The sequence below is a fragment of the Cynocephalus volans genome, chromosome 5, assembly GCF_027409185.1.
Source record: "Cynocephalus volans isolate mCynVol1 chromosome 5, mCynVol1.pri, whole genome shotgun sequence".
Classification (NCBI taxonomy): domain Eukaryota; kingdom Metazoa; phylum Chordata; class Mammalia; order Dermoptera; family Cynocephalidae; genus Cynocephalus; species Cynocephalus volans.
This window is the reverse complement of record NC_084464.1, coordinates 150,870,396-150,883,206: the sequence shown is the minus strand read 5'-3', so window position 1 is coordinate 150,883,206 and position 12,811 is coordinate 150,870,396. Positions and strand designations below refer to the sequence as shown.

Below are 12,811 nucleotides of genomic sequence, written 5' to 3'. Positions count from 1 at the left end.
ACTGGGAACAGAGAGAGTGGAAGAGAGGTGAGAAATCCCGGGCAGAAGACTGATGAGTGATTGAGTCAGGGCAGAGGCAAGTTTCTGGCTTGGGCATCTTGGTGAAAGATGCAGGTGTTCCTGGGCCCTGAGGAACACAGGAGAGACAGTACAGTGTGGGTACAGCTGGGCGGGGGTGTCAGGGGGCGAGACAGGGACAGGGGATGAGTTGGGTTATGCACATCCTGATTTTGAGATACTTGTAGAATATCCAAATGCAAAAATCCAGTAACAGTTGCATGGGTCTGAAGTTCAGCACCTGGAAATACAGATTAGGTAGTTTTTCACATGTAAATTTAATTGTCCCTGAGTGAATGGAGGAAATCACACAGGAAGTGTGCCTAAAGGGAAAGAAAAAGAACAAAAACTGCAAGCAGCACATGGAGTGAGGAGATGGAAAGAGGAAGTGGAACATTGTAAGGAAAATAGAATAAATAATTGGAGGCCGATTGGTGGCACTTGTAAATGCATCTCATACATTCTCTAAAAGGTCATCATCTGTGGGTATTTCTGCTTGTTTACGATGGTTCACATCTGGATTCCCAAACATATGACAATTCTAAAAATAAAATAATTTCTCTCATTTCTATTTGCCTTTACAGCAGAACCCACTAGTTAGGCATTTGGCATCTAAAGCAGCGCTGCCCAACAGGTGTCCACCAGCCACATGGGACTCCCGAGCACTGAAATGTGACTGTGCAAATTGAGGTTGGCCGGACATGGAAAATGCACTTATAAGAATACATTTATTTCACAGACTTAGTTCAAAGAAAAAACGTAAAATATCAATAATATTTATGTTGATATTATTAATTTGGATATATTGGCTTAGTAAGATATAGTTTTAAAATTAATTTCCTCTGTTTCTTATTATTTTTCAAATGTAACTATTAAATCTTTAAAATGCCATCTGTGGTTCACATAGAAATACATGGGACAGCGCTACTGTAGAATATGAGTGTCTGGATTGCAATTCCAGTTCTGCCACTTCATAGCTGTTTAAACTTGAATAAGTAACTTAATTCCTCTGGACCTCAGTTTTCTCAATTATAAAATGGGAATAACATTCCCAGGAGCCCTGTAGGGTTTCTGTGAGTATAAATGAGTGCTTAGATCAGTGCCTGGCTCGTAAAACGCTCTCCATCAATGTGAGCTCTTACCAGGATTCACGTCAGGAAAGCTTTGGTGAGCACGCACACCCGTCTATGCTCAGGAGCTTTCTGTCTAGAATGACTAACTTCCTTTTTCTTCCCTAGGAGAGTTATTTTCCTGCCACAAAGGAGTCAAGGTTTCCAGAATTTAGCTGTCAACTTAGACTGTGCTCTTTTTGCAGATGTAATGATCCCCGAAAGCCCTGAGGCCTATGTAAAACTCACAGAAAATGCAATCAGAAATACCTCTGGTAGGCATGAAAAGCCGGAGCAAGCGTCCCTCCCTCACCTGTAACAAGCCTCCTCTCAGCACACGCACTGTATCTCTCACAGCTTTGTGGCTCTAGCATGTTAAGGCACAACCTTCTTCTCTTACTGTTGTATCAGGAAAAGGCAGCTGGTTGATGAACACCAAGAATGAGATTTCAATAATCAAGTGAAATGAAATTTCTCAACTTGTTTAATAGTCAGACCAAGCTTAGACCTCTGTTGCCCATTAACAGCAGAAACTATGAGACGGAGAGCCCAGTGTGCCCTTGTGTTCTACTTGGTTGTGGTAATGCCAGCTTCGCAGGGTTGGGGATCTGCCTCTGGCTAGGAAGTCAGGGCACAGGCTCTGGTCCAAGTCCATCAGCCTGTGCAAGTGGCCTTGGGCACACACACCACTTTGTCCTCCTATTCTCACAGTTTGCATCTAAGAGGTGAGACCAGATTTCAGCTCTAAAAAAATATGTTTCTTTCTTTTTTTTTTTTTTTTTTTTTTGACTGCTGGCTGGTACAGAGATCCAAACCCTTGACCTTGGTGTTATAGCACTGTACTCTAACCAACTGAGCTAACCAGTCAGCCTGATATATAATTTTAATTTAAGAAATCTTATAAAAATTTGAAATGAAAAATATATTCCACAGTATCTTGAACCTTAGAATTGCCTCTAAGGACAGAACTATTCCTGAAACATGAAGAATTAAAGAAAGAAAAATGGAACCAGTTTTACTCAGTGTTGCACTAGGTAAACTATAGTTCAGGGTCTGTGATTTGGGGGAGGGTGGAGAGTAGTTTGAACATGGTGGTAGGATATTAATTTACCCTTTAGTTTTTGCAGAAAAGCAAAGTAGCATGATTGAGAGGACGATTGCCTAGATCCGTCCAAGTGAGAGACCTCTCCAGGTGTACTTAGAAGGCCTTTTTAAAAAAAGTTAATTAAGCTTACTAATATTTATTCTGCTTTCACCTTGTGTTAGCTCCACTCTGATGATCAGTATTTTTTAGTTCAGTTCAAGGACTGAAACACACACACACACACACACACACACACACACACACACACACACACACACTAATTTTGCAAAGAAGTATTAAAACTCTGAGAGGAGAATGAGCTGGGAGTCCCAGGCTATGACTAAGAGCCTGCCCGGGTAGAAATGCTAAATTCCTAGCTTTTTCCTGGTTTTGTTTGAGATATTAAATAAAAGCAAGTCACTGCGAGTTTGATATCTCTGCACATATCTATTCTGAGCTAGTCTTTTCTTGGTGAACTTGAACTCCTGCCTTAAGTGAATGATACAGACACCTGGGCCTTCAGTGGCACTGCCTTCTCCTGAAGTGCACAAAGAAAATCAGAGGGCAGATACTCCTCTGCTCATTAAGTGCCTGCAGAAGGAGTAGTAACTGCCTCCTAGTTACTGGGGAACGGTAGATCCCGCTTCAGATTCTTAGAAAGGCCTTCCACAATTTACACCATTCAGATGATTGGCTGGCAGAGGGGGCAGACACACAAGGCTGTTCAGAGCCGATTGCTGGGCCCTTTTGCAGTGTCCGGTCTGCTAGGATTCTTAGTGAAGCACTTTCATTAGTTTGGCCATTTAAATGTCTAACCCATCAGCACGATAGTACTAAATTGGCTTTATAATTACCCACACACATGCCATGTCTATGTTGCTGTAACTGAAATTATTCTGAAACTTCTCCTTGAATGTCAAGCTTGAAATAATTCAAACAGCATGGTCCATAAAGATTCTTATGGTTGACTCTGCAGGGGATCACAGTGCCTTAGAGTCACAGCTCCAACAACTGGATAGAGCCCTGGGTGACAGCCGCTTTCAGATCCAGCAAACCGAAAATATCATCCGCAGCAAAACTCCCACAGGGCCAGAGCTGGAATCCAGCTACAGAGGCTATGTAAGTATCCTGACCATCCTGACCCTGACCTGGGCTTGGAAATCACAGTTGTGTGACAAAGAACGGTTCGTCTGTAGCATGAGGGCTTCATGAAGCCTCCACACCCCAGGCTGCTCTTGAACTCAGGAACGTGGATGTGCAAAACAAAGCCTTGTGATAAGTGACCGTTTGGGAAGAACTGCTCTGGTTTCAGGCCCATGAGTCTATTGTAATGACCAGCCTGTTCCTTTACACTGAGCACTTAGTAAGATCCCTTTAACTGAAAGCAACAAAATGCTTTGGCTCTCAAAAGTCGTTAGGCATTTTTCCAAATTCAACTAATAATTTTTGGACCAAGGTTATCCTTGGAGCCGCAGATTTTAGCTAATAGATTACTAACATGGAATTTTGTACTTCTCTTCCTGGGTTTATTGATTCACTTAAAGTTAGAGTGAGGGAATGTCTTTATCCTCTGTTCTTAGTATGCTCGGTCTGGAGAAAACTATTCCAACAAGAGAGATTTGAGAAAAAGACAGCAAGGGAATTATGTGTATTACCAGTTTTACTTATGCAGCTGTTAGCTATACATGATAAAGTCTACCGTAACTTTCTTCGCCTTGCTCAAGTCACTGACCAAATAATTTTTTTCCCAGAGAACTACCTGTGTTCCTACACATACTTTAAGAAAATTTTAAAGAAAATCTCTCTTCTGCTTCATATCTTCTTTCATATCCAAAAGACTGCTTAGTAAAAGGAAAGAAAAATTAGTTTTCTGGGTCTAATCACAACTAACTTGTACCACTTTTGAAGCCAGGGAAGAAAACTGTTCTAGCTATCAATGTTGATTTTAATATTCACACATTTAGAGAACAGTAATCAATCATGAATTTATTTTCTGTCCAGCTTGGCCTATTATACCAACTTCTATTATAGTGAAACCTCTTTTTAAAAGTATAATTTAGTTTTATAGTGACCATACTGACATCACTGAGATTACACTTAACCTCAATCAAAAGTAATCAAGGAAACTTAATTGCACTGTGATTTGTTAAAGGCTTTCGAAGATAACTCTATGGTCAGTATAGCAGGAGTGCCTTGGAATGATTTGTTCTTTTAATCTTTGAAGACTGTACATAATATTAAAAATGGATTTGGAAGCTTTTTCTTTGATTTTAGAATTTAGTCCCTTGATACCTATTAAACATTTGCTTAAATTTTTTCATAAAACAGCTGGCTTTAATATTGCTTGATACTTTTTAGTACATTAATTATTTAATGCAAAAATGTTCCTGTGAGATTTGAGGTAATATTATTCTTCCGACATTTCAGTTTAAGAACGAGAAAGAGGGAGCAGTCTACCAAAAATGATATATTGCATTGCTGTCTGACAGCCCTGAGTTTTAAACCCCAGATTAGTTTAATCTGTTTTGATTTATGAACTTAAAAGAAATTTTGAGGTCTTCTCATGCAAAATGATGTATGTAAAGTGTACCTTTAAAGCATTGCTTTTTGTATATGGCAATGTGTCACCTGTTTACAAAGCATGTTTTTGAACTTTGCTTGTTTTTAGTAGAGTGACACAGAAAAATCGAGCACAGCCACCACTCTTGTCGAGGAAACGCAAAGGTATTTTCCCCAGAAGCTCTCGCACTCTCAAGAGCTTTGGCGATGGGGGGCTGTTCTTTATGTCTACACAGATGAAGCTGCTGGGCGAATGCAGCGGCAGTATAGACTCAGTGAAGAGACTGGAACACAAGCTGAGGGAGGAAGAAGCCAGCTTTCCTGGCTTCGTAAACCTGAACAGCACCGAAACCCAGACAGCTGGTAGGTGGGGTGTTTGGTACAAGAGAGACTGAACTGGAAGATCCCGAAGTACTTTGTTACACCTGAGTTTCACCAGGGGCTTAGCCTCCTTCTGCACTGTTCTCTCCTGAGTACTCTTCTCCATGGGATGATAATCTCCTGCGTCAGCAGAAGGAGGAGGACAGTGTCTGGTGGCTTTCCCCCACATTGCACTTATTTCATGCACTGTGTCTAACATATGTCGTCAGGCATTCTGTATGTGTGCTCTCACAGTCCCTCTGTAGAAAGGGCCAAGGATTGAATAATATCTTTATGCACAGACATGCTGCTTATTACTTCATAGAGCTCTTTACACTGTGAAATCCTATGTAGCTATATTTTTTTACTTTATCATCATTAGAAATGCAAATAGGAAAAACACAGCTCTTGTACCCATTGAGCTGTGATTTCCAGATGACAACAGCAGAAATGCCCTGCAGAATTACCTTGTTTTCTGCTGCCATTTGAAGTGAGCCACTGATGTACGTTTAAAGCATTTCCTAAACGTCATCTGCAGAGGAAAAAACCCTTACTATTCTGTGCATGTCATGCCAGGGGTGATCGACCGATGGGAGCTCATCCAGGCCCAGGCCCTGAGCAAGGAGCTGAGGATGAAGCAGAACCTCCAGAAGTGGCAGCAGTTCAACTTGGACCTGAACGACATCTGGGCCTGGCTGGGGGAGGCGGAGGAGGAGCTGGAGCAGCTGCAGCGGCTGCAGCTCAGCACCGACATCCAAACCATCGAGCTCCAAATCAAAAAGCTCAAGGTAGCTGCCCCTGCCTTTCCCACGGTGGCCAAGCAGAAAGCCGTCACGTGTCCTGCCTGTCCAGCTGAAACCTCCAGTTCTGGCTGCTTTACTCTTACTTGGCAGCAGGGAAGGCGCCCAACGAAACTGAAGAATGCCCTCTCGTCCCCCAGCCATCGCAAATGCGAGTGTGTCGTGACGATGGCTTTGGAGGGCAGAAAGCTGGACCGTAGTGTGGAATTATCCACCATGTCAATAATCACATTTAATTGAATAAATTGGCATTTTAGGAAATGACTGATAAAAGTTTCATGCAACGTCCAGGCACCTCTAGGACCTATTTATCCTCTTTGTAAGGGAAATACAAATAGGTTTCACCAGGGCCCTGCAAGTCCGTATCTAGAGCTGGAGAGAAATCCTTTCCTAGATTGTTTCTGCATGAATTTGTGGGAGACCTAAAGAAATCATTCAACCCTCTGAAAATCAGCGAAACTTTTGAAATTGATTATAGTAGTGGCAGAAGTGATATTTTTCCTGTAATGAATAAAACAAAACCATACTGTAGGGTAATTGTGGTGAAATACCTGACAATTGCATTTGATTTGGGCCTGGGTAAGTATAGTACACAAGATAAGTTTAGTATCCAGCTCTAGATCTTTAAAACCCTCCTTAGCCCAGCTACTAAAATGCATTAATATGTGGATACTGTTGTAAGCATCCTGTGAGCTGAGAGCTCAGTTTCTTTTTAAAACTCTTTAGGACCTGTTTTTTTGTGTGGAGAATATCAAGATGTGCTCCTCCTCAGAATGTCGCCACCAGGCTGTCTGGGCTCGGGGATTAAGGGTGCTGCCTTTGTGTTTCTATGGTTTTAGTATATGCTTTTGAGTGGGGGGGGTGATGTTTTGGTGGTTTGCTCTTGGTCGTTTGTATTGTTTTGCTTTTAAATTTTCAAAGAGAGAAGTGAGTCTCTACAAAGTTGCATCTTTATAGAAAGATCTCCTCACCAGCCCCATGAATCTCAGAACAAATTACTGGAGATTCAATTTACAGTATCTGCAATATGAAATGCATTTTTATGTAGGGTCCTTAAACGACTCTAGTAAGACAGTGTTGCATTATAAGCACATTTCTTTAAAAGTTGATGAAGTAAATGCTGGCCAGGGTCTGAGACTTCAGCAAGATTAGGGCAGGGAAATAGACTGCATGACAAGAAAAAGCAACCCTCCTCCACAGCCCTTCCTGATCCTTCCTACCTGTGCTTTCTGTGAATCCATTTGTGCAATAATCCAGTATTCTCCACAATATTTCTTTCCTTGTGCTATCTTTGTGGTTGAATTTATACTACAGCATGTTAATAACCTATTGAGAAGTAAAAATTAAGAAAAGTTGGGAAAATGATGGAACTAGTAAAAAATTATAAGAAAGTGCAACCTGGGTAGATGTGACTTCCAGGATCCCTCACTGTAACTTGAGCTGGGGATGTTTAAACAATACCAGATACTATTAATATACGATTATGTTGCTCAAGTTCTTGGGATTGAGTTTCGGATTTTTTGGAAATGCACAAAAATGTGGCCTGTGACACAGCAGTGCTTTCAGCCTGTGGTTCACTATGCCTGCAAATTCAGAACTTCTGCAGCTCAGGGCCCCGGAATCTGTTTTCTTAACAAGCTTGCCACTTCATTCTTATGCATGCAAGTTTGAATTGATGTAGTGAACTGGGACTATTACACTAGGAAAAAAGAAAAGCGGGTATCCTGCTGCTCAAAATTACTGGAGCCAGGCTTTTGTATTCTTTTGTTATGGTTGAACTTCTGTGCAGAGGGGTGAGTTAATTAGTTCATTGCACAGGGTCATCGTTGCTCCCTGAAAGGCTCCTGTTTACTTTATTTATTCTTTTCCCCATACCGTTTTATTATTCCCGTTCCTCAAACCCATGACAGTCATTCTGAAATATTTAATGGGCATTTTTTGTTCCTGTGTATTCTTGAAAAATGTGGATTTTTGTGTGTGTACATTACTTATGCTATTGTGTTCCACATATCATTCTGTTTCTGACTTTTTCGTTCTATGCCATACTTTCTTAAAATCCATCCATGTTGTACATCTATTCCGTTTCTTCTAACGCCAGCATAGCTCTCGGTGGTGTGCACCTGCCATCTCTTACCTAGCCATCCTCTTAAGGCCAGTTTAAATAATGCATCTTATTGTTTGAGTGAGACATTTTCAAGAGTCTTAAACTACTTCTTATTTTTAGTGGTTTTTTGTTATTGTCCTTGTTTGATTGTTCTCCTTTCTCTTCTCAGGAGCTTCAGAAAGCTGTGGACCACCGCAAAGCCATCATCCTCTCCATCAATCTCTGCAGTCCTGAGTTCACCCAGGCCGACAGCAAGGAGAGCCGGGACCTGCAGGACCGCTTGTCCCAGATGAATGGGCGCTGGGATCGGGTGTGCTCTTTGCTGGAAGAGTGGCGGTGTCTGCTGCAGGATGCGCTGATGCAGTGTCAGGTGAGAGGGCTTTGGGCAGTGGGGCCAAACATTAACAGTTTAGCTGCATCTGCGATTTGATTTAGCATGGTTACTTGAGGGATGCCATTGCTCCCCAAAGTCAGTATTTGAATGAGGGATAACTTTATGCCCACACTTCTCATGCTACTGGAGAATTTTTACATGTGACTAGGTTTCAGACCTCGAGACCCCATCTTCTGTCCCTCTGAGACTATTCCCCAAGTTTATCTCAGTCCTGCCATTCCTTCCTTGATTTATTCATTTGTCTCATTCATTCATTTAACAACTATTTACTGGGCACATTGGCAGACATTTCTCAAGCATCAAAGTGAACATTACAAATATTTATTCATGCTAGGATATTTCAAAAAGTTCATGGCAAGGTTATCTTTCAGTTCTATTTTTCCATGAACTTTCAGAAGTATCCTCATATATTTATACTATAATTATCTGCTGAGTGTCCAGTGTGTGACAGAGATGGTGCTAAGCCACCAGGATACAGCATGGTCTCTACATTTGTTGGGGAGGAGAAAATAAATAAAATGCAAGTAAATAGATAACCAAGATGCTTCCAGATGTGGATAATGAGAGTAACTGATAGGGCTGGCTCAGTTGGTTAGAGCACAGTGTTATTATACCAGGGTCAAGGGCTCATATCCCCACAACTGGCCATCTGCCCCAAAAAAAAGTAACTGAGAAAAAAGCCACTTTAGAAAATGGTCGGGGAAGTTCTATGGATCTTTGAGCTGACACTGGAAGGATGTTGCTATGAAGGATGTATAAGAAGTGGGCAGTCCCAGAAGCAGGAAAGGGCTTGGTGTCTCTAAGAACAGAAAAGAGACCAGTGTGACCAGAGTGTAGTCAGCAAGGCAGCGAGTGATAAGAAAAACTGGGGAGGTGGTCAGCAACCAGATCACACGGGGCCTTGTAGTTCCTGGCCAGGAATCTGGAGCATGTTCTAGGCTCCACAGGAAGCCTTTGAAGGGTCCAAAGCCTACTCTCCGGGGTAATATGTGCCCCAAGAGTAGTAGCTCCTTGAAAGCAAGTTCCCAAGCTATCATCTCACCTCTGCATCCTCTCCTAGTGCAGCCCCTTATACACAGGGGATCTTCAGTAACTGTGTGTTAAATAAATGAGTGGATGCATGGATGAAAGAAGGGGATATAGGTTTGGGCCTAGGCCTTAAAAGATGGAAAGATTTGAGTACACAGAGAAGAGAAAGGAGCGGAGTTGCTTTCTTCTCAACAATATATCAGCACTTCCTTTCTTTCAGAAATTAAATATTTTGATGCCAATTCTCCCTATGTCTACATTTTCCCCCAAGTAATAAATCAGATGCTTTTGGTAAGAACATGAACTCATGGTCTAGTCATGACAACAGCACTGGTGCCTTCCTCAGAAAGGAGTTGTGTGTGTGACCTTAAAAACCAATGTATGTTTGCCAGTGGTAGCAATTGGAAAGAATGGAAATTTAAGCTGTCAGGGTAAGAAAAACGTAGTATCTACAGTTATTTTATGCCCCACATGTTATTGGTAGGATTTCCATGAGATGAGCCACGGTTTGCTTCTTATGCTGGAAAACATTGACAGAAGGAAAAATGAAATTGCCCCTATTGATTCTACTTTTGACGCAGACACACTTCAGGACCATCACAAACAGCTCGTGGTAAGATGTGTGAACTCTGGCAGCCTCCAGTTATTTTTTTCAGGGTTGCATTTCATTTACAGAAAATGAATGTAGATGGTAATTTTGTTTTTACCTCTTGTGTTATAGTCTCTAATTTACACTTTTTTAACTCAACAGTTTTTAGTCTTTGTGAAGCAAACATGGGCATAGAAGAGCACATCTAGCTAGCTTTCGAATCTGGCTCTAAAGTCATTGCTCAATGGTAAAAATCTTAGATATCCTTAATCTTAATTAGCTTATGTTTATTAAGGCAGCTTTTTAGTGAATTACGCTCATTTTTAATTTAAACTTTACATGTTACATCTATGTCTCAAAAGTATATTTGATGACTTAGAGTAAAAGTGCATTAAAATTATTAAAAGAGAGACAGTCAAATCTTTTTAAGAGGAATTAAATATACCAGATTAAACATGAACCTTAGCAACAAGTTTTCTGAAAGCTAAAACAGAAATCTGGGAAAAACAATGAGTTAATTTATTTTTATTATCTGATGAAAAGAAAACATACCAGTTCTCAAGGTGCAAGAAACTTTTTTCTAATACTAAATTCAAAAGGAAATTTACTGTGTAGATTTTTATACAAGGATCTTTAGACAATATAACGTGCAGCTTATTTAAGTGACTTCATAGAAGAAAGGAGGCATATTTGAGCCCCATTAGGAGAAAATGTTTTGCATTTTGTAGCTTTCTGTATTTTTTAAATGTTATGTCTTAACATTTAACACTTACTAACCTAAGCTGCAGAATTGGTAGCTTTTAATTCAATACCATAAAGGGCTTAGAAATTGAAAGGAGGGCTGGCTGGTTAGCTCAGCTGGTTAGAGCACAGCCCTGTAACAAGGTCAAGGGTTCGGTTCCCCTTACCAGCCAGCCACCAAAAACAAAAACAAAAGGAAATAGCTATGCAACCGCATTTTTACTAGACTTTGACTTCTGGCATTAAGCTGTGAATGATTTGGATTGAGTTTTGCTATATTTAGATGCTAATGTTTTACTTTTGACATCTTACGTCTCATTTGCACAATACTTTATACTTTAAGCACTTTCACATACATTTCATTAGTCCGTTTTTTGTGTTGCTATAATAGAATACCTGAGACTGGTAATTTATAAAGAATAGAGGTTTATTTGGCTCACAATTCTAGGACAGCTGCATCTGATGCGGGTCTCAGGCTGCTTTTATTCATGGTAGAAAACGGCAGGCAGCCACGGGTACAAGCAGATCACATGACGAGAGGAAGTGAGAGAGAGAGGAGGTGCCAGGGTCTTTTTAAACAACCAGCTCTTGTGGGAACTAATAGCACGCGAGATCTCACTCACTACCCCCAACCCCCAGGGAGAGCATTAGTCTATTCATGAGGGAATCTGCCCCCATGACTAAAACAGCTCCCAACACTCCCACACTGGGGATCAGATTTCCACATGAGTTTTGGACGGACAACCCATCCAAGCTCTATCATACATTAACCAATTTAAATCCTCCAATTATACTGCTGTGGACCAGGGGTCAAATGAGAAAACTGCTATCACAGAGGTACAGGAGTCTTATAGGATGTTTTCGGCAGAGGCAGAATTAGCACACAGGCCCCCAGTTCCTCTGCCATGGGCTGCTGCTTCCTTTCATGTGTGAGCTCCACATTTTGCTGCTCAGATATAATTGTCCACTAAGTTAAAATGATGTCATGCTACACTTTTGGAACTTTCTTCAATTACCGAAATCCTTAGAAAAATATTTCTTGTTATATACATAGCAAATAAGGCATGAGCTATTGGAGTCCCAACTCAAGGTAGCCTCTCTGCAAGACATGTCTTGCCAACTACTGGTGAATGCCGAAGGCACAGACTGTTTAGAAGCCAAAGAAAAAGTCCACGTTATTGGAAATCGGCTCAAACTTCTCTTGAAGGAGGTCAGTCACCATATCAAGGAACTGGAGAAGTTATTAGACATAGCAAGCAGTCAGCAGGTAAGCTCTAAACAGATGTTGCTGTGTAGCATTTCTTTCAGGAAACCAAAGAAGCACCATCTTCATCCATTTTAGAAAGACCTCAACTATAGTACTTGTCTGAATCGAGTGTCCACTTTCAGTAACTGCTGTTACAAGTCCTGTCTCAAAATAAAAAGGCAGACTCGCAAACTTTTATAATAGGACACTGCTTGTGATTCTGTTAAATCCAGAAGATCTTTTGTAATTGTTACCAACCCTGTCCCCACCAGTACGGTGGCGTTCTGTTTCACCCTACTTGTTTAAGAATTCACACATCTTCCGTTACACAGCCATCATAGGACAAACCAGTTGTTGCATATGAGTTTGTACTCAACACCTGGAAGGCATGAATTCTCCTTACATATACAGCAATTAATTCATAGACAATTATCCTCTGCTCATTTTCTTAAAAAATATTTTGTTCTTAAATCTGCTGCATCTTGGTACTTCTGTTGGTTTTGAGAAATGTATTTGCAGGTACAGCAATGCTCGGTCATATTTCAGACATTCAGTTGTGAAATCCTAGCATAAACGCACATTGCCCTTCTGTAATCATGCAGAAGAACATTCTGCTTTGAATAGCAGCAGTGCCAGAAATAACACGATTTCCCTGAGACTAAAAGGCAGATTCCTGGTTGACTATCCTCTGTGTCTGACCCAGGTGAATTGGCTTCTCACCCGTCTGAGTAGCCTGCAA

The 12,811-nt window shown here is 41.0% G+C and overlaps 1 protein-coding gene across 2 annotated transcripts in view; it reads left to right on the top strand.

The window, feature by feature from the left end:
* The window catches only part of SYNE1 (spectrin repeat containing nuclear envelope protein 1), a 422,354-nt gene that overhangs the window by 398,762 nt on the left and 10,781 nt on the right, over positions 1 to 12,811 (top strand). For both annotated transcript variants that reach the window (XM_063096991.1, XM_063096992.1), the window contains 7 exons: positions 1,373 to 1,441; positions 3,227 to 3,369; positions 5,046 to 5,172; positions 5,746 to 5,957; positions 8,243 to 8,443; positions 9,981 to 10,109; positions 11,881 to 12,093. In XM_063096991.1, the coding sequence (XP_062953061.1) occupies positions 1,373 to 1,441; positions 3,227 to 3,369; positions 5,046 to 5,172; positions 5,746 to 5,957; positions 8,243 to 8,443; positions 9,981 to 10,109; positions 11,881 to 12,093 (1,094 nt within the window). The remainder of the gene's footprint in view (positions 1 to 1,372; positions 1,442 to 3,226; positions 3,370 to 5,045; positions 5,173 to 5,745; positions 5,958 to 8,242; positions 8,444 to 9,980; positions 10,110 to 11,880; positions 12,094 to 12,811) is intronic.